The following is a 22,459-nucleotide window of genomic DNA, read 5'->3' on the forward strand; positions in this document are numbered from 1 at the left end:
GCTTGCACCTGGGCCAATGCCTCCAGGACATCTTCAAGTGTGGCCTTTTTAGCCCCCTCGGTCTCCGTCGCTTTCCCAGCATTCTTGCGTTGCTCCTGGGGCGGCGTCTGTCTTTCGTACGCGAATTTGTCCAGCTTGGCCTGGGTAGTGCTGTGCTTAGGGCCCCTGTTTGACATGGTGCAGTGTTTGGCAGCGTTGCAAGATGTCACAGTGGGCCAGTGTTCGGGCCGAGCAGGGCCGTCCACGCATGCACCGGCAGTCGGCTGTGTAGCGGCCACGTAGTTGAGTCCACAGTAAGGGAGGGTAGTGTCCCCTCGCAGGTTTCGGCAGCTGAACGTCACCTCAGGAACGACTTGCAGGGTGTTATCTGAGTCTAGGATAGTTTATGCGGCACCTCACCCAGTAGTGCTATTAATTAGGCAGTCTGCCGAGCCCTCATACCTGCATTGAGCCCGTTGATAAGTCCGGCGGTGTGCTGTGGGTCGCAGCTAGCGCTGGGTCATGCCTCTGGGTTTTGCTGAGCCTTAGCGCCCCTTCGGTATGCCTGCTGCCAGGGCCCCCTCCGCTCCCATCAATGTCCTTCCAGTGGAGTGCCTTATGAGCGCTCGTTCACGCCACAGAAGGGAGTCCGCAAAGAACCGCTGTCCCCCGCTTCCACTCCCGGGAGGTTGTAATGATCGCTGCCTTGTGTGAATGGCCGCTGCTGGGATTCGGGGTGATACTCGCGTGTAGCGTGCAAAATGGCGGCCTCGCGTCTGTATTCCGCGGTGCTTTCCACCCCCCTGGCCAGTTCCTGCGGGTTCGTAGAATACCGCTGGGTGTCGTGGGGCTCCGCTCGTGTATTCGGGCCGCCAGAGGAAGTTCCACGGACTGTCTGGGCAACGCGTCCGAGGGGCCGGCGAGGCCACTTCCGGCCAGCTGTATTCTTGCTGCGACTCCGCTGCTTTCAAGCTGACGATAGGCCCCTCTCCTCTCCGGTCTCCGTCCAGCGTTTCGAGGCGCCCCCAAAGTTGCTGCGCTGGTTGCCGCACGGACTCCGGGTCCGGTCCTCCCCTTAAAGCTGGTGAAAACAAGGATAATTATGACGGATTGCCGCGGGAAGCCGCCTCGTCTCGGGAGCCTCTCTAAGCTGCGGCCGCCATCGTTGGCTGCTAGCCACGCCCCGACTATGTGTTTATTTAACTTCCTCACGTGTTCCATTGTGTTGTGTTATTCTTGCTATCGCCACTTTGTACAGCGCTCCGATACCCATAAGGGTCATGTTCTCTCTTTATAACACTTTTCAAATAAAATAAATATGGTGTGGAAGAACACCTATTCCATGAAAATGTAAGTGTATCCGATGTACTGCAGCACTTATGGTGCACTCACAAGTGTGACAAAAGAAAACGTGACTTCAGGTCTAGCTTGCGTAGCCTGACTGCTGAAGTATGATCTGGTAAAATAACCCTCTTTGACAGGTAAATACCTCCCTTTTAGATATTAGTAAGCTACCCATAGGTAAGCCTTGTAGCCCACATGGTAGGACAGGGTGCATGGTATTTAAGAGTGGGACATGTAGAACATTAATATTACCATGTCCCTACAGTGATAGGACCCAAAATGCTACCTTCACTTTGAGAGGCCTAGGTATGCTATGCAGAAAACCAGAGTACAGATTAAAATACTAATGCAGGATCTCGGGAATGGGACCTGCTAGAAAAATAATTAAGGAACTATTTTTAATAGTTCCAAAAAATGTAATTCAATGGTGAAGCTGTATTTTTAAGAACATATTAAGAAAAAGTAACTTTTAGAAAGTTACCCTTTATGAACCTGAACTTTGAGAAAGCTAATTAGGATATGCCTCTGCTAGTTCTCCGGCTGTACTCAGCCTTAAAAGGTGTGGAATGCCTCCCAGGAATAAACAATAGGGTGATCTAAAGGGGTAGCAGTAACTCCTATGAACTTCATGAAATTTTCAGGATGGGGTCTCTATGCATCTTTCTTTCACAACAACATTTTTATTTTATTGATCAGGTAAGGCATATACGCAGTTCTCCAAGGTCAGGAGATCCCTGCCAAATATCAAAACATGTATGAGCATCTCACAGACCTAATCAAAAAACAACCCCACCAATCCCCCCCCACCTCCCACGTCCATCTATGCATCTTTCTTGACACTCCAGTGTCCAATCCGGCTTGACAAGTCTGTTGAGCCACATGAAACATTGGAGGGCACTTGAAAGGGAGAGCAGAATGGCAAGATTATTCTTGTGTATCCACTGTCTGGTTGCTGAAGGACCCCAGTTTTTCCTACCTGATTTTTGTCTCTGGGTTTTTTGTGGGTACAGTGCTTGTCTCAAACTGAATGTGAGTTTTAGACGTAGGAAGACATTAGGATTGCCATAGTATACTTCCCACACACACTTCCATTCCTCGGATGCAACGTTCAGTGTTGCCAAAGACTTTCGCCATCTCGAATAGGTACCGACACATGGCATTTTGGGCCTGCTTGCAGTAAGACAAACGGGAACCTCTGTGAAAGTGGGTAGTGTTACCCCTGGAAACCTTTACCCCATTGGCTGGGGATCGGTCAGGTGTCACACCCACCCCCTAGCTCGTGCCTGGCATAAATGTGACATCCCCAGGCACCATCTTCAGAACTCTTTCTGGACCTGTGAAAGAGCAGAAGAAAGTTTGGTCTGCTGCCTGTGAGCTGGGCGGAACCTGAAGCACCATGCCCGCTTCCTCATATACCCAGGATAATGAAGCCAACTCAAAGGGTCTGTGAGGCTTCAGGGAGACAACAAACTGCAAGAGGCCTTTCTCTGAAAGTACTCAGCTGACCAGTGACAACCCGACCCGACCTGGACTGGATCCTGCTGTTCGCCTCTGCAAATCACACTGCGAGTGTCAAAGTGTACTCCTGTGATGGAGTAAGACTGAAAAGAGCAAGTCAGAAGGTAAATTGGCTGACCAGGATTAACCTGTTGGTGTATCTGACCTGTGCTCATTCAGGGTCAGCCTCAAAAAGCGCATAAGTCCTAGTCCTCAACCGCCATTGACCATCATTGGCTCTTTTGCTTTTTGGTACTATTTCAACTTAAAACGTTAACAATTCATATTTCTAATTCCCCTTGTTTGAATGTAGTCATCATTTTGTGTTTATTAAATTTTACTTAAATATTGTAATTAGATTTGGGATTTTTATTGTTTTGCATTATTTACTTTATAACTATGTTGGTATTGCATAAATACTTTGCGCATTGCCCTAAGTTAAGCCTGTCAGCTCTGTGTCTTGCTATGAGGAAATTGAGCACAGGTTAGTTTAGTGACTTTACATGTTCACCCTAACAAGTGTTGTGATTACTCCTTGAGATGGGTAGTCTCCCACTTCAAAAAATAATCCAATTTCTTACACACGGCCAGTCTGGCAAATATATAATTTAAACTGTTTCCCACCAAAGGAAGCACATCTCCCAGTCTGTCCCTTAAGACTTTACCTCTCAAACACTCCAGCCAATCATAAGGCAAGCTACTTCAGAAGCAGACTTGAGAATCCACTCCCTTGAGTTAGAGTAGTTTGTCAAAGTGTGTAAGAAGCTCTACCCTGGGGCAGACACTTATCAGTACATAACCTACGAACCCAGTGACCCCCAGGGAAAAAGGTTTAATAATTTAATGGTGCTTGTAAATAATAATGTGCATATGCATACAAGTTGCACATTGTGAACTGTACCAAGGAAAATGGTGGAAATGCATGTTGTACATTATTAAGTAGAACAGATTTCACTTTGCCAGCCATTCCCTTTAGTGAAATAACAAGACAACTGTCTTCCTTGCTCGTCTCAAAAGCTATTTTAACAGAGTTGTTTCTGCCAACTCCTTCCTTATGTTTCTGATCATTAAGCAGCAATCTCTTGTGGAATTTATTTCCCTGATGTCACACACTTTTCCTTGGAAAAATTGTCTATAGTGTCTCACGTTAAAGAAGGACATGTTTCTTAACTCATTTTCTATTTACTCTTACAATCAGGTCCACGCATTGCAGCCTCTGTCTTTTCATTACGCGTAAATGAAGCAGAAGAGCTGTTCCACGTGGACTCGCCGGACTCTAAGAGGAAGCATGCTTCTGGACATTCACCAAGTGAGTGACAATAAATGTCGTCTAGCGAATGCCCATAGAATTTTTGCAACCATGCCTGAAGTAACGATAGATTAGGACACAAATGTTCTTCCCCGTTTGTAACATCTTTATAGCAAAGCCTGAAGTGCTCATGAGTTGGCCTTTTGCATTCAACAAAACATATGAATGGTTACAAAATCAAGTAAACCTCTACCCACACAAACCTCCACACATCCCATGCACACTCCTTATATTAGAAACAGTATTGTTGAACGTGTATGCATGCTAACCTTCCTTGTTTCCACCTAGTTTCACATCACCTTCGTGGCTGTGCTCAGATCAAAAACGAGAGCTTTGCCTATAAACTATAGGGTCAGAAAGAAGTATACTGCTATGAAGTCATCTCCTATATAATTTCTAGTGGCGGTTGGAGTTCCCCTTCGCTGTGCACGTCCGCCAACGGCCGTCACGACAACTACCTCGGTAGTGCTGTGCACTTCCTTCGGCTGACGTGGCCCCGCCCACTCTTCAGAACTCCTGCAGCGGAATTTGCTTCGATTATTATAAAGAGCACTTTTCTGAAGAGATATTTTCCAGTTTACAGCTATGCCATATATCTGATTTGTAATACCGGAGACCGCACTCTAGAAAGATTATCTAAGAGTTCATTGTCTGTTTAGTAAGGTATACAACCGTTTCAACGCAACTTTTACAAAGCATACTGTTTCAACGCACACCATTACAACGCAGGATCCTTTACAACGAATGCCTTTACAACGCATGACATTACATAGCAGATGCTATTACAACGCATGCCATTACAACGTAAGTATTGGTAAGTATATCATTTTATTTAAACATTTTTTTAATTACAGTTTTTTAAAATTAATTTAAAAAAATTAAAAATAAATTAAATTAATTAATTTAAGTTTTTTAAAATATATAGTTTGGGTTATGGGGTACAGGGGTATTTTTAGGGTTCAGGGCTGGGTTTGGGTTATGGGGTACAGGGGTATTTTTAGGGTTCAGGGCTGGGTTTGGGTTTTGGGGTACAGGGGTATTTTTAGGGTTCAGGGCTGGGTTTGGGTTTTGGGGTGCAGGGGTATTTTTAGGGTTCAGGGCTGGGTTTGGGTTTTGGCGTACAGGGGTATTTTTTAGGGTTCAGGTTTTGGGGTACAGCGGTATTAGGGTTCAGGGCTGGGTTTGGGTTTTGGGGTACAGGGGTATTTTTAGGGTTCAGGGCTGGGTTTGGGTTTTGGGGTACAGGGGTATTTTTAGGGTTCAGGGCTGGGTTTGGGTTTTGGGGTACAGGAGTATTTTTAGGGTTCAGGGCTAGGTTTGGGTTTTGGGGTACAGGGGTATTTTTAGGGTTCAGGGCTAGGTTTGGGGGTACAGGGGTATTTTTAGGGTTCAGGGCTTGGTTTGGGTTACAGGGTTTTTTTTAGGGTTCAGGGCTGGGTTTGGGGTACAGGGGTATTTTTAGGGTTCAGGGCTAGGTTTGGGGTTGGGTTTTGGGGTACAGGGGTATTTTTAGGGTTCAGGGCTGGGTTTGGGTTTTGGGGTACAGGGGTATTTTTAGGGTTCAGGGCTAGGTTTGGGTTTTGGGGTACAGGGGTATTTTTAGGGTTCAGGGCTAGGTTTGGGTTTTGGGGTAAAGGGGTATTTTTAGGGTTTTGGGGAACTGGGGTATTTTTAGGGTTCAGTTTTTAAATAAATAATTTAAATAAATTAAAAAAATTAATTGTAATAATTGTATTATTTATTAATAATAGTTCTTAAAAAATTATTTAAATATTTATTGATTACATTTTATTTATATATATTTACAAATAAATTAATTAATAAATAATTTAGTTTACAAAATTAATTATTTTATTAATTACATTTTTTAATAAAATAATATACTTACCTATACTTACGTTGTAATGGCATGCGTTGTAATAGCATCTGCTATGTAATGTCATGCGTTGTAAAGGCATTCGTTGTAAAGGAATGTGCGTTGTAAAAATTGCGTTGTAATGGTGTGCGATGTAACGTCATACATCTGTTTAGTAATCCATTTTAAAATTATGAAAGCAAAATACCTTTTCCTTTTGGCCTGATAGGGTTTCCAGGCTCGAATAAATTTCCAGAGCACATTAATTCGTACATTGGCAGAGCATGTTACCCTTTTTTCCCCTAGTATTCCATATTTTAAGTTTTAACTCTTAAGAAGCATGTTTGTTGGTATGGCCCTTTGTTCCCTGATATATGGTATCTGCACAATACCCCCTAGAGAACTGCATGTTCAGTTATTTTCTTTCACATGCTAACCCTTCTAGTACTTCTCTAGTGTAGTTAGAAGGAATGAAGTCATCTGTTTTTGTTTCTCAACATATCTTTCAATGACAAATATGCAGAAAAAGCTGTGTCTTTGTCCACTTCCTTCCTATAAAATTCCCCTAAAAAAACTCCTTGGAACATAGGGAATCTGGTAACATTTTTCAAAAACCTGTTAGTACAGTTCGTCTGGCCCTCATGCTAGCTCCTATGTACGTCCCTGCCTCAACAGCGCAGAGTGGCATCGCCGTAAACTAAACAAGCATTTACAATGCAACGGTCTCGCCTTTGCCAAAGCTAGAGCTATTGGCATTATAAATGACAACATTTTTATTTATGTGTTGGTTTTGAAAACAGATAAATAAATGGCATTGTCATTTACAATGTCAATAGCTTAATCTCTCGCAAATGCGAGACCTATTGCATTTGCACCCACACACACACGGAGAGCCACACACAGAGAGCCACACACACACAGCCCTCCACACAGAGCCCCCCCCCCACACAGAGCACCCCCACACACACAGAGCCCCCCAACACACAGAGCCCCCCCACACACACACAGAGCCCCCCCACACACACAGGGCCCCACACACACACACAGAGACCCCCCACACACACAGAGCCCCCCACCACACACACAGAGCCCCCCCCCACACACACAGAGCCCCCCCCACACACACAGAGCCCCCCATACACACACAGAACCCCCCATACACAGAGCCCCTTATCGCACACAGAGTCCACCCACACACAGAGCCCACACACACACACACACACAGAGCCCCCCATACACACAGAGCCCCCCCACACACACAGAGCCCCCCCCACACACACAGAGCCCCCCCCACACACACAGAGCCCCCCCCCACACACACAGAGCCCCCCCCACACACACAGAGCCCCCGCCCACACACACAGAGCCGCCACACACACACACACAGAGCCCCCCCCACACACACACAGAGCCCCCCCCACACACACAGAGCCCCCCCCCCCACACACACACAGAGGCCCCCCACACACACAGCCCCCCCACACACACAAAGCCCTACCACAGACACAAAGCCCTACCACAGACACAAAGCCCTACCACAGACAGAGCCCCCCACACACAGAGCCTCCCCACACACACACACTGTTTTTCTGTGATTCAGGTCGTACCATCCTAAAATTCGCAAAGAGTGACACCACTGTCAAGGGAGGAGGTCTGAAGAGGCAGGTAGGTACACGACTGGTCAAAGCCCGGGATTTGAAGGGGGGCTAACAACCATAAGGTTCGTCAGGACTGGGGTACAGAAAGAGGCAGAGAGCACAAGGGGGAGGGGGCAGGTCAGAAGGTGCACCCTTTCCTGCCCGGAAGTCAATCTCGCTCCCAGCTCACCTGCTCGGGGGTATCCTTCTCGCTCACGGTGGCCAGCGGAGTCCTAGGAGATGCCATGTTTGCCGTGGACCCTGAGCCCGTCTCCGGTGCAGGGGTTGCAATACGGGCCCTGATTCAGTCCCTCAATTGCAGTACAAACTATATATAAACATTACAATAATTTGCATGTACCCTAAAGATCACATCCAACAAGCAAATTCGGCAAAACGATAACTGTGAAACTTCCCAGTAAGTAGTTCGCTACAGCCAACTGCCTTGCCCTGCTCCCAGTATGGGACATAACCAGCCAGAATAACGATTCACGTTAGTTATACAAGGGGGGTCAAGCAAGCACTGGGTGTCGCAGTCTCCACAATGTTATTCCTTCATGGGCAATATTCTCTAAATTCTACCTGGCCACAGTAATTCAATATACAAACATAGCAAGTACCCAGTCTATTCTAGACAGCGCCTCAAATTCCCTTTGGAGTACTCTGTGGATTTCTTCATGGACCCTGAGGTTTTCCGGTACATGCTCTCTTACCACGGCCACTGCACGCCAACCCTGTCCTCGAGACAGACAAGGTTGTTCATTTATCTGGTCAGCATTCTTGTGGAGTTAAAGGCCTGCTGACACTTGGCTTATGCGAGTGACGCAGGTGACAGATGTCTTCTATTCAGAGAGGTGTGTTTGCGTGCCATCAAACCCAGAGGGGCACAAGGACACAGAAATGGAAATTGGACATCGCCCCGCGTAGCGTAAACAGATGTCTTATCGCAAATCCTACACGCCACACAGATCCAAATCAAAGGCTCCGTGTAAGCCCAGTGACCTTGCGGGACTGGGCTTTACAATTTTCCCCTGCTCGTTCTCCTGCATAAAATCAAATTATGGAAAAGGGCTTGCGAAGTACTCCTTGGGCAGGCAAGCGAGAGAGAGAGAGAGAGAGAGAGAGAGAGAGAGAGAGAGAGACCCCCATTTGGTGAGAGCACGTCCTTTTCAGCTGCTGCAATATGGTGCACTAGTTCCCTGCAGCACACCCGATAGTACTGGACCAGGTGTTCAAGACGTGCTCAACACAGCAGTAGCAGACATGGAATGGAAAAGTCACTCGACTTCTAGAAGCTTGGAGTAATACGTGAAGCCTGGACAAGACTTTACGTTAATACGTGCGATCAGCTCTCTTCATTTAATATAGCCGCCGTGGTAAAGGTATGCCGGGGGCCGGTGTCTCAGAGCGGCGACCAGCACGACATGCTGTGCAGGGAGGCCACGAGCTGGACAATGGCGAGTAAACATTTCACAATGAACGTTCGGGGTTGGGGGACGGTCAGCCACATGTCAGATACGAAGGCACCCATTTTCCTAAGGCTCATGGGACATTAACCGGGTCCTGGCTCTTCCACCCACGCAGCCCCATTCATAATGTCGGATCCGACATGGGCTGATAAGAAGGTACACAGCTATTGCTGCACCCCTCCCCTCTTTTCGTGGAGAAACTGGACCCAAGCCTCTCTCATACGCGCAGCCCCATTCAACACAACACGTCAGTTCAGACCCGATAGGGGCTGTTACAGCTGTGGCTGCTCTGCCTCCCTTCCCGTACCCGGCACTCCCGCCTGTATTGCACAGATACTGCAGGAGGCCCATTCAATGAGCGGTATCTACACTGCCCCCTGCTCGGACGCTCTAGTGCTCCACCTCTTCTCTCGAGCACCCCCTTAGCTCCCTTTGACTGCCCAGGAGTGGCACGCGCCTCCCAGCTCGCACCAAGCTGGAGCAAGGGTCCGGGCAGGGAGGAGATCGTTCGCCAGTCGGGAGAGCCAACCACATTGGTTGGAGGGGGGACACCACGAACAACGTAGGAAAAAAACAAGGCCACGGACAGTGGGCGGGCGGGAGGGAGGAGGCATGGACAGTGGGCGGGCGGGAGGGAGAAGGCACAGACAACGGGAGGGAGGGCGGGGGATAAACAAGGCACAACAACGGGCAGGGGAGGATAGAGAACATGGACAACAGGGAGGAGGGCGGGATAACTCCTCGGCGAGAGGGAGGGTGTGAGGGGCGGTACTTAAAAAAAGAGACAAACACCCACGAATCGCGTCATGACGGGGAAAAGAGTGATTGACAACCATCTCTTCCAATGGCTAGCCTCCATTTATGGAGGTAGCCAATGGAAGAGAGAGGCGGGACAAAGCCTCGTACTGTCTAACATAAGAGTTCGCCTGCGCGAACACTGCTGCGCAGTGGACGCCAGGCGAAACCTAAAAAGGGCTGAAATATATTCATCACGTTCTACATGAGGTGCACCTAGAAGTTCTTTATGACAGGCTATCCTCAGTTGTTAAAAAGGTGCGTCTGATTGTCAAGAAATGTTCTGCATCAGTAGAGATCAATATTCACTAAACAGACAATTTCAAAATATTTTACAGCATCCTGTTTGCAGTTTCATCAGAACCCATATAGTTGTAGAGCTCAAAGTTATGCAGTCATCAGTATTTCATGATCTACCATACTTGCAATTCCTTGAGTGGTGCTCTCCCTTATTCCATATGCTTCAAACGTCAATAACAAGCCCCCTTCATAAAACCCGTTTTCTACATTTAAATAGGAAAGAAAGGTCACTCTATTGCAACCATCCAAAACCTCTAATTCCACTCTAAATTCAGTAATGCTTACTGCACAAAATGTTCCCATGTTTGGTTGGTTAGAGGAAGCGCAAGCATGATCTACTGCACTGTAACTCCATTCAGTGTTATACCCTTGCATATGTCACCATCTCCTTGGGTGTCAAATATTTCAGTATTGACCTGTGTTCAAGCAGAAGAGGGATTTAGGCCTATGCCATGTTTGCTGAGGGATGTGTGCGATTGTGCATTTGAGAGTTTCTCTGAGTAATGCCAAACATAATTATGTGGCAACTAAATATAACTGCATCCACCTGGCTCGTTGTGAGCAAGAACTGTTATAAAATGAGTGAATAAAATCTGCCACACAGTAGGCCACGTACCATACAGTTGTCATTGTCACGTAACAGAGGGCTTGAATCCTGCAGGCTGCCAGCATTAGCTATCTTTTTTACTTTAGGTAAAAAATAAAGCCAAGACATGTCTCATGAAACCTATTTCAGGCAAAGAATCGTGCATCTCTCACCATGCTCATTCTCAACATTAGTAGGGACCTGGGCAAATCTCTCTCACAAAGTGCAAACAGGGCATCACTGATGCAAGGCCGGGGTTGTGCGAGCTAGTGTAAAGAGCTGCTAACTTCTTGTGTGCCCTCACTGGTCAGCTAAATGGACTTTGCAGCTGGTGACATTTGTGGGGGAGACTAGATGTTCAAAGTTTGACGCAGACCTGGACATCCTTTGCTGGCTCGCCTTCTTGAGTTGGTAGCCTTGTAGTTGTGATTCACCAGCCTTCACAAGGTCGCCACTATAGTAGTACTGTGGATCTGAGCTGTCGACGTGTCATTCCCATTTTCAGTCCTGCCCTAGGCTACAGAGGAGGCTCTTGGAAGGTTTGTCCAGTAACAGGGCACCCCTGCAAGGCAGAATCCTTAGTTGCAGAGCCCAAGGCCACAGTGCAGGTTTGCTCTGATTGAAAGGTTACTCCAAACCAAGTAGCAAACTCCAGTTCCTGCTGGAACATTCCCTTATCCAGCCTACTTAGTCACTCCCCTACAGGCACACAGCCAGTCTATGTTTTGGCATTTGTGTAGTGCAAACCTAGCTGGGGAACAATGGAGTGCAGAGCAGCAGATGTGCGGTGTGGGGCATAAGCATAATGGTTTACAAGAGGCATTATAAGTTTGTTCCTTTTGTGTAGAGAAGGAGTACTGCTTGAAAAGCAGTTTTTTCTGCTTTACAGGTGAGTGGGAGCAGTTCTAATGCTGATAAGGATGTTCCATATCTTGGTTGAGTGGAAGCAAAATGCATGCCTTATGTTATTTTCTTCTTGCATTGCTTCTTCTCCAGTCTGGTGATGTGACCCCTGATTTGGTGTTGTCTGCCTGAGGTGGCTATGTTGTCAGCCAGCTACATAAGAGAGCAGTTTCCATTGGTTTGTAGGTGGTGCAGTTGGTCTTGTGGAGAATGCAAGCCTAGAAGCGGGAACTAATGTAGTTTCTTCAGTTCTCATCCAGGGTTACTCATCAATAGTCATAATCTATGAATAATCCCCGCCCATGTGCGGGATCCCGGAATATATATATATATATATATACATACACACACACACAGAACGGTCCACTCCAGTCAGGCTAGACAGAAGACCAGCACACCATACCTTCGGTTTCCAAAGATTATTTAATTCGTGCCCCTACCCCCACAACAGACGTGTTTCGCCCGGAGGCTTCGTCGGTGTTCACCCGTGTCAAAATACAAAACGCCATTTAAAGCCGACTCGTCATGAACATAGATGACGGTTTACTATTTTCGAAATACACTTCTTGGCAGCCATCTTATAACGTGCAAATAGCGCAAAATTGTAAACATTTTATGGCGTTCAAATAACAAAGTGCTCAGTGCACATTTAAAAACATTGGGTAAGCAGTGAATACATTTATCAAAAGTGCATGCATGATTCATTTTCGTCAAACACAGATATAGCCTGCTTATTGTGATGTGAGTATTCCGTCTCACTAAGGTTGTATTTTACACATAGTTAACACAATAGGCAGTTATACTGATCAGATTTGCGCCCTGAATGGGCTAGTGTACCCCTTCTCAATTTGCACAGTCAATTTCGCCCTGAATGGGCACAGTTTCAAAAAGAGGGGATTTAGGGATGCAAAGATCTCATCGAGAGTGCGGAACAGCAAGGCCTGACTGAGAAGTGTGGGAATTGTTTGATGTTACATAGTACATAGATGTTATTCCAGATGTACCCACATCTCCTCATTGTTGTTCAAACCCCAGGGAACTGTAGTTTTTAACCCGATTATGTATTTTGACTCTAAAGTACGGAGTCTTTTTTCTCTATCTCCACCCCTTTCGCTTCGTTCCACCTGATCAATACAGTAAAAGCTTAACAGATCGCTGTCGCTTTTGTGGAACTCAGCGAAGTGCCACGCTACGGGGTATGCCTTATCCTTGTTAGTTATTGCCCGTAGATGTTCCAAGACTCGCATCTTAGTAGGCTTGATGGTGCTGCCTATATAGCGTTTTCCACAGGGACAAGTGAGGCAATAGATGGTGTACTCCGGGTTGCAGTTGAGTAATTTCTTAATACATCTCTCGGGTTCATTTTCATCAGTTTTACCTGGGTAAGTTTTTATTATCTTGCTGTTTTTACAGGCCTTGCAGGCTCGACATGGAAAGAATCCTGTAGATCTTGTGATATGGACAGGTTTCTTTTTTCGTGGCACAAAATGACTATGGACAAGATGGTCTCCCAGAGATTGACTCCGTTTATATGTTAAAATGGGTCTTTCTGGAAGGAAAAAAAAAAAAAATATATATATATATATATATATATATATATATATATATATATATATATATTACCTACTGGCGGTCGCCAGTAGGTATATATAGTTAGGATTTTTTCTCTATGGGATTTTTGAAAATTCTATGTCTAATAACTTTGGCGTTTGTGGACGGAATTGGCTGAAATTTTCAGGAAAATGGAACATTTTGTTTCTGAGCAGCCCCTGACAATTTGGAGGGGTTTCATCAAGGGGGGGCCGAGAAAAAAGGGGGGTCCCAAAACGCTTTTTTCCCATGTTAATTTCCATAGGGCGGTTGGCCTCACTTTTAGCTTGAACGGCTGAATGGATTTGCACGAAACTTGGCAAAATTGTAGGGACTGTTAGCCCGATGTGCCTTTGCTAGGTCTCAATATATGTGCTCCAGTGGATTTTGAGTAATTTAGGTTCAAAAAAAGATATATATCTGGGCGGAGCCTAACCACACATCTGATCTGATTGGCTGTCAGCACTTCATCCAAGAAGTGTTGGCAGCCATCTTGGGACCAATATACATGATAGCACCTCATTAAAAAGCATTGTAGTTAATAGAGGGTTTTAGGACTTTAGTTACATTATAAATCATTTGTTGATGGTACCATACTCGTTTTAGGAATTGTGGTGGGTTCTAAGGTGATTTTACCATGTGAAAAAACCTTCTGCTGTGATATCATGAATATTGTTTGAAAGAAAACTAATATCTCATGATTTTCCCACAGTGGTTTGGAAGGGGATCTATAAGCTAAACTGAAAGCATATTTTCTGTAAATTCCCATTATCTTTCTCAGTCATGTGAAAATGAAGTCTGACATTCTCAGTAAAACATGTACATCCAACAAGGACAGAGACTGTCAGTTGATTCCTTTGTGTTCTACTGCAGCCTCCTAGAGTGTTCTAAAGAACAACTAGAGCGCTAACAGTCCTACTTATTACAAAGGTATGGCACACCTGAAGCCATCTTGATTGGAATAAAGTGGTAACTCTTAAAACATTTAATTTAAAAAGAAACAACATGAGGGGGTATATTTTGCCATAGAAAGTATGATTAGTGCTGCAGAATGAAAAATTAGGGCACATTTTGAGTGACTTCTCAAATCCTTTTCTATTTCATTAAAACATTCTGACATGCAGTCTCCCAAAATGGCCACCAGAGACAAAAGAGCCCAAATGTAGCCCAAATATCACCCAGATGTAGCCCAAGTATAGCCCAATGACAGAATGTCCCAGAGTGTTCTAAAGAACAACTAGAGCGCTAACAGTCCTACTTATTACAAAGGTATAGCACACCTGGAGCCATCGTGATGGGAATAAAGTGGTAACTCTTAAAACATTTCATTTAAAAAGGAACAAAATGAGGGGGTATATTATGCAATAGAAGGTATTATTAGTGCTGCAGAATGAAAAATTAGGGCACATTTTGAGTGACTTTTCAAATCCTCTTCTATTTCATTAAAAAATTCTGACATGCAGTCTCCCAAAATGGCCACCAGAGACAAAAGAGCCCAAATGTAGCCCAAATATCACCCAGATGTAGCCCAAGTATAGCCCAATGACAGAATGTCCCAGAGTGTTCTAAAGAACAACTAGAGCGCTAACAGTCCTACTTATTACAAAGGTATGGCACACCTGAAGCCATCTTGATTGGAATAAAGTGGTAACTCTTAAAACATTTAATTTAAAAAGGAACAAAATGAGGGGGTATATTTTGCCATATGAATTATGATTAGTGCTGCAGAAAGAAAAATTAGGGCACATTTTGAGTGACTTCTCAAACCCTCTTCAATTTCATTAAACAATTCTGACATACAGTCTCCCAAGATGGCCACCAGAGACAAAAGAGCCTAAATGTAGCCCAAATATCACCCAGATGTACCCCAAGTATAGCCCAATGACAGAATGTCCCAGAGTGTTCTAAAGAACAACTAGAGCGCTAACAGTCTTACTTATGACAAAAGTATGGCACACCAGAAGCCATCTTGATTGGAATGAAGTGGTAAGTCTGAAAACACTCAATTTAAAAAGGAACAACATGAGGGGGTTAATTTTGCCATAGAAAGTATGATTAGTGCTTCAGAAAGAAAAATTAGGGATCATTTTGAGTGACTTCTCAAATCCTCTTCTATTTCATTAAAAAAATTCTGACATGCAGACTGAAACATGCACTTTGAATACCAGCAGCAGACGTCCCTGGTGAGCAGTAGCTTTACTACAGTGATCTAATGTGCAACTAGAGTGCTAACATTCAGAATTTATGGCAAATGTGTGACACATCTGAATGCCTTCTTGATGGAACCAAAGTAAACAAGCATTGAAAATGCAATAGATCTCGCCCTCGTTTAAGTTAAAGCCATTCTGTTTGTAATGAGGTGGCTTTTTAGCTTTGCTTTTATTAGTGTTTTTTCAACTTTCATGTAAATAACATGCATCTGTATGCATATAAGTATATGTATGCATGCTTTTATGTTTGTATTTATATAGATATACAGATGATATATGTTTATATATGTATGTATATATATATATTCACTGAAAAAACCATAGGCTATAGACCATATATAGTTAGGAATTAGCATTTACAAAACCTTGAAAATTCACTGAAAAAACCATAGGTTATAGACCATATATAGTTAGGAATTAGCATTTACAAAACCTTGAAAATTCACTGAAAAAACCATAGGTTATAGACCATATATAGTTAGGAATTCCATTTACAAAACCTTATTTTACTCACACAAAACCATTGAAATTCCATATTTAGTTAGTTGCACTAACTATATATCGCGCACCCGCAATCCACTGCTGATGATGTCACATATTACATCATTCATGACATGGTCAGTGACATCACTGATGACATCACTGATGACATCTCAAATGACATCACTGATGACATCACTGATGACAACATCCAGTGACTGTATGTTTCTGTAAAGTTAAAATATGTCTTACATATTGAAGAATGAGTGGATGTATAAGTGTCTGGATGAAGGATTTAGTAGGTGCATGACTGACTGTATGAGTGAGTGATTAAATGTGTCTCACTGAGTGCATGGGTTAGTGACTAAACTGTCTTAATTTGTGCATCATTATGTCTGTTGTTCTGTAAACTGTTGCATGTGTTGATAAGTAGCTATATGAGTAACTATATGGGTTATTGATTGGTTGCCCAAGTATTTGTATGGGAGACTGAGTGTGTGTGTGGGTGGCTGGGAGGTGTATGACTCTGTGCATAGATCTGTGAGCAGTTGATTCACTAGATGTATGGTTTCAAAAGTGCATGTGGAAACAGCTGTATGGGCGGTTGACTGTGTGCATGAGTGTATTGGTGAGTGAATGGATATCTCAGTGCTACATGTCAAAGTAAGTACATATGTAAAACACAGTACATGTGAGAGTTGACATATATAAATAACTGTGCATAAGAGCCAGTGAATGTGTGAGTGGCTGTATGGATCATTGTGAACTTGTATCAGGGATTGTATAAGAGAGTAAATATGTGTTAGTATATGTTTGAATAAGTAAAGTTTGTATAACTGTATAGTTGAGGAAATGGAGGTGTGATTGATTCTTTGCATGACTGACTAGGTGTGTGAGTAACTCCATGGATGAGTGACAGTCTGTGAGTGTCTGTTTACACTGATTGTATCTAAGGTTATATTAGAGTCTGAAGAGGTTCATCGTATTATCACATGAATGATATCATCAGTGATGTGATCAGTAATGTCAAATGAGATGTCATCAGTGATGTCATCAGTGATGTCATCAGTGATGTCATTTGAGATGTCATCAGTGATGTCATCAGTAATGTCACTGACCATGTCATGAATGATGTAATATGTGACATCATCAGCAGTGGATTGCGGGTGCGCGATATATAGTTAGTGCAACTAACTATATATGGAATTTCAATGGTTTTGTGTGAGTAAAATAAGGTTTTGTAAATGGAATTCCTAACTATATATGGTCTATAACCTATGGTTTTTTCAGTGAATATATATATATATATACGTATACACACACATATATAAGTATATGTATGTATGTATACATATGTGAAAACATATATTTGCAGCCTAGAACATTTCCAAACTGGCAAAGCTGCTGAAAATTACATGAATTGGCATACACACAGTTGTGCTCACCCAACCCCTAAGGAAGAAAGAGAGCAGTAAACATTTGCATACAACAATGCGTTATTGCCATAGAAAAACCTGTAATTGCAGGCATTTGCCAGTAGGCTGCAGTGGAGTATAAAGAAACAAAGACTGACACCTTGCCTTTAAGGCAGTAGAGTAGGGGTACTGCGCCTTTAAGACCTGAAGGCAACCCCCTGCTCCCATGATACACCACAGGTGGCAGTTGGGGCAGTTCTTTTTTCTGGCTCCTTCTGAGGGGATCCTGGAGCTTGAGCTCTTCAGTTTTTAACTGAAATTGTTTGGTTTTTAGTGATTTTTTTTTCAGAAAATTTGACATCCTCTGGTTTATTAATGCTTCTGTTTTTTCTGGAATTCCTCTAAAATTTTCTGTCGGAATGCCTGCTTTATTCCGAAAGTGTCCTTCTTGTGACAAGAAAATGGCACTGGCTGACCCACACTCAGTGTGTATTGTGTGCCTTCCATCTGCACACGATCCTGAACAGTGCCACCATTGTCAGAAGTTCTCCAGATGGACCCTTCGTGACAGAGAATGTATCAGACTATTGTGGAGTCACATGGGTCCAGAGCATCATCAGGAGACAGATCTTCATCTCCTGGGTTGAACATTGTGGAGATCTCTCCAGAAGTTTCCCCCACACCTCGCCGTCCTCAGGGGGCTGTATCGGGTGGTCACAGTAGTCCGGGCTCTGATTACTCCTGCACATTCTCACCATCTGGTCCAAGGATAAGCACTCCGTTCAGACCATCTAAGTCCCCGCCTTGGAGGCCACGATCCTCAACCAGGCCAAGATCTCCTGCCTCCCCCCAGGCCAAGATCTCCTTCTAGACATCGGTCTAGATCCAGGGGTCGGCACAGCCTTCATCACGACAGGTGCCATAAAAGAGGACGCACAAGATCTCCGACTTGGTCCTCTTCTACGAAATCTACGGTCCGGGACTGTTCTCCACTACGCCTCCTTCACGAGTCTCACCTATAGATGATATTGCAACCTTTATGGACTTGCTGGATAGGGGGCAAAGAAGCTTAACATCTCTCTGCATACCCCTGTGGTGCCCACATCAATAATCTTTGATACCCTATATCACCGAACAGCTCCCAGACCTCTGCTGCCTCTGGTGTCTGGCTTCATAGAACCGGCGATGTCTACCTTCCTCACACCTGCGACGGTGGGTTCTGTACCATCCAGAATCGTCAAGAAGTATAAGGCTCCTGCAGAGGACCCCTTGTTCCTCAGGTCGGACCCACCAGCTGACTCGGTCATCGTGGCGGCTGCCATGAAATCCCATTCTGCTTCCACCTCATCCTCGGTACCCCCGGAAAAGGATAGTAAACTCATGAATTTGTTTGGGAGAAAAGTATGCAACACATCAGCTTCATATATGAAGGTGGCCAGTGCCTCTGCTCTACTCGGCGCTCTGGGACTCCCTCACTCGCTTCACGGAGAAGCTTCCTAAGGAAGACCAGCAGGACTTCGCCGAGATCCTACAGGAGTGAGGGCTCGTAGCCAACCAAGTCATCAGTGCCGCGGCGGATGCTTCGACCTCGCGGTCCATAGCTACTCCCATGGAATCTGCTCACGACGTTCGGCTTGGCTCCGCCTCACAGGCCTCAAGCCGGATGCTCAAAAGAAGATATTGAATTTTCCTTTTAATGGTACATCTCTATTTGGGTCTCACGCTGACGACGAGATGACTAAGATGAAATCTGAAATGGACACTGTTAAAGCTGTGGGTTTGGAGAAGCCTAAAGAATTTAAGAAGCACTTTCGTCAGGGGTACAAACGCTCTTTCCAGCAGAAGGTTCAAACCCCTCAGTGGTCATCCCAAACACAGCAAAAATCCCAGTTTCAGCAGAGACGCCCTGGCAGAGGCAGAGGGAACAACAACAAACATCAGTCCGCCTCCAAGCAGCCTCCCAAGCCTTGAGCTGTTGCTTCCTCAACTGTTTGCCACTCTGGTGGGAGGGAGTGTATCTCATCATCTAGAAGAGTGGAGATCCATAACAAAGGACAGATGGGTGCTGAGTATTGTGCAGCATGGTTACTTGCTGAGGTTCAAGTCCCCTCCTCCGCAAGTTTTTCCTCAACTAAAGCATCTTCCCTGATTCCACAGTCAACTGCTGCAGGACGAAGTTTGTGTCCTTCTCAGAAAGAAGGCCATAGAGGAGGTCCCTCCCATGCAAAGAAATCAAGGAGTATACACCCGCTATTTTCTCTTAAAAAAACGAGGAGTAGCCAAAGAATACAGGCCTATTCTCGACCTACGTCTACTGAATAGGTTTATCAAAAAAGAAAAATTCCGTATGCTAGCCCTGCACCAGATCTTTCCGCATCTTCATCAGGGAGACTGGATGTGTGCCATCGACCTGCAGGACGCTTAGTTTCACATACCTGTCTCAGTGAAGCATCGAAAGTTTCTCAGGTTTCAGATCGGACGTCATCACTACCAGTATCGAGTGCTTCCGTTTGGCCTCAAATCCGCCCAACGGACATTTTCCAAGTGCATGGCGGTGGTGGCTGCTTTTCTCTGCAGGAGGAAGATCTTCGTCTATCCCTATCTAGACGATTGGCTTCTAAAAAGCTCCACTCCGGCGCTGCTTCAGAACCATCTATCGTTCTGTCTCAACCTGATGAATTCATTTGGGTTGCAGGTCAACTTCAAAAAGTCAGTACTCAATCCTTCCCAACGGATTCACTACCTGAGCGCTTCCCTAGGCTCCGTGCAGGCAAGCGTGTGTCCTTCGGAGGAGAGGTTGTCATCCATGCTCCTGAAGGGTCGTCTCCTGCTGGACACTCACAGTCCCACAGCCAGGCAAGTGTCGTCTCTCCTGGGATCAATGGCCTCGACCATCTACATCGTGCCCAATGCACGGCTTCACATGAGGCCTCTGCAGAAAGCTCTCGAGGATCAATGGTCTTAGAGATCAGGTCACTGGGAATACTGTGTTTCTCTTCAACAAGGTGCCAGAGACTAAATCAGATGGTGGATGAAACCTTCCCACCTTCTGCAGGGAGTTCCATTTAATCGACCTCCCCGTCTCAGTCAGTGGTCACGGATGCCTCTCTGCAAGGCTGGGGTGCTCATATGGCCCAGCTTCAGGTCCAAGGTCTCTGGTCCGAAGTAGAGCGAGGCTACCACATCAACTTCCTAGAACTTCGAGCCATCTACCTGGCACTCAAATCCCTCTATCCTTCTCTGCCCACCAACTACTTTCAAGTTCAGACGGACAACACGACAACCATGTTCTATCTGAACAAGCAGGGAGGCACCAGGTCGCGAGTTCTATCCCTGGAAGCTCAAGCCATTTGGCACTGGCTCCTGGCAAGAGGCCTATCCATCGTGGCAGTTCACCTACCAGGGATCCAGAATGTCCAGGCGGACTGCCTAAGCAGAGACTTTGTAGTAGCTCACAATTGGGTGCTCAACGAAGAGGTCGCACAGGAGGTGTTTCAACAATGGGGCGTACCAGATGTAGACCTGTTCGCAGACTCTACAAACGGAAAATTCCCCGACTTCGCGTCCAGGTTCCCCCAACAGGGCTCACGTGGGGAACGCACTTTTGATCAGCTGGTCGCAGACCTTGCTGTACGCCTTTCCTCCCCTGCCTCTGATCCCGGCCGTAATTCAGAAATTCTACAGGACCAACACCAGGATGATCCTGATAGCGCCGGAGTGGCCACGCCAGTGGTGGTACCCGGATCTCCTCCAGCTGTTGGAAGTCCCTCACCGACGACTTCCTTGCCATCCAGACTTGTTGACCAAGGACCAGGGGAGGTGTTTAACCCCAACCTTTCTTCCTTCCCTTCGCTTGACGGCATGGCTCCTGAGGTCATCCAATATGGCCACCTAGACCTTTCAGCAGACTGCATGAACATTCTTAAGGAATTCAAGAGACCCTCCGCTAGGAAGTCATATGCTTTCAAGTGGAAGAGATTATTCATGTGGTGTCTTGACAACTCTCTTGGCCCTATCCACGGTCAGGAGCAGGTGATTTTACCCTACCTATTGCATTTAGGAAAGTCAGGCCTGAAGTACCCCTCCATCAGTGTTCACTTAGCGGCAATCACAGCCGATAGGAAGTCTCCATCCCAGACCTCATTCGTCCTGATGCATGTGGTCAAAGATTTCTTGGAGGGGTTTAAGAAAGGGTTTCCACCAGTGAGGTCCCCCTCCCCTCCCTGGGAGCTTAACATTGTGCTCACTAAATTGATGGGTGCTCCTTTCGAGCCTATACAAAAGGTTTCTTTGCAGCACTTGATCTGGAAAGCTGCCTTTTTAGTGGCTATCACCTCTGCCCGTAGGGTTAGCGAAATCCAGGCCCTGTGTTGCAAGGAACCTTACACAGTGTTTAATGACAACAGGGTGGTACTGAGGACACATCCAGGCTTCCTGCCCAAGGTAGTCTCAGACTATCATATCAATCAGTCTATCACCCTGCCTACCTTTTTTCCTCAACCTACCACTCCCCCGGAGAGGTCTTTACACTCTCTAGATCTCCAGAGGGTTCTGAAGTTTTACCTGGCAAAAACCTTTCCGCTTAGGAAGTCTGACCGGCTCTTTGTGAATTATGGGTCAACTAATACCTGTCTGTCAGACTCAAAAAGATCAATTTCTCACTGGATCGTCTCCTGTATAGCTCTGTCTTATCAGTTAGCTAACAAGGCTTTACAGGGTAGACATCATGCACACTCTACTAGAGGGAAAGCTTCTACTTCGGCTCTCCTTCGTAATATTCCAATCTCTGAGATTTGCAAAGCGGCGACATGGTGTTCAGTACATACCTTTACCCGCCATTATTGCCTAGATTCAGATACACAGGCCGATGCCCAAGTGGGACAGGCCTCGTTGAGGAATTTATTTGTATAAATGCATTTTAATTGTGATGTTGATTCATGTCTTACTGTATACTTATTTGCTGTCCGCGAGACTTTGGGTATGAGCTTCCTAATCTATTCATAGATTATGACTATTGATAAGTATCCCCTGGATGAGAAGGATTAGTTACTTACCTGTAATCCTAGTTCTCATCCAGAGGTATACTCGTC

At 45.3% G+C, this 22,459-nt stretch overlaps 1 protein-coding gene across 3 annotated transcripts in view; it reads left to right on the plus strand.

The window, feature by feature from the left end:
* Positions 1-22,459, plus strand: part of LOC147732646 (zinc finger protein 425-like) — a 254,029-nt gene that overhangs the window by 82,470 nt on the left and 149,100 nt on the right. For 2 of the 3 annotated variants that reach the window (XR_015308481.1, XM_086957157.1), the window contains one exon: positions 4,019-4,129. The exons of the other annotated variant lie outside the window; for it this stretch is intronic. Coding sequence is in view for 1 of the 2 variants with exons in the window: in XM_086957157.1 (XP_086813283.1) it covers positions 4,019-4,129 (111 nt within the window). In the remaining variant the exon portion in view is untranslated. The remainder of the gene's footprint in view (positions 1-4,018; positions 4,130-22,459) is intronic. 3 annotated transcript variants of the gene reach the window in all.

Source organism: Lissotriton vulgaris, chromosome 2_1 (genome assembly GCF_964263255.1).
Source record: "Lissotriton vulgaris chromosome 2_1, aLisVul1.2, whole genome shotgun sequence".
Classification (NCBI taxonomy): domain Eukaryota; kingdom Metazoa; phylum Chordata; class Amphibia; order Caudata; family Salamandridae; genus Lissotriton; species Lissotriton vulgaris.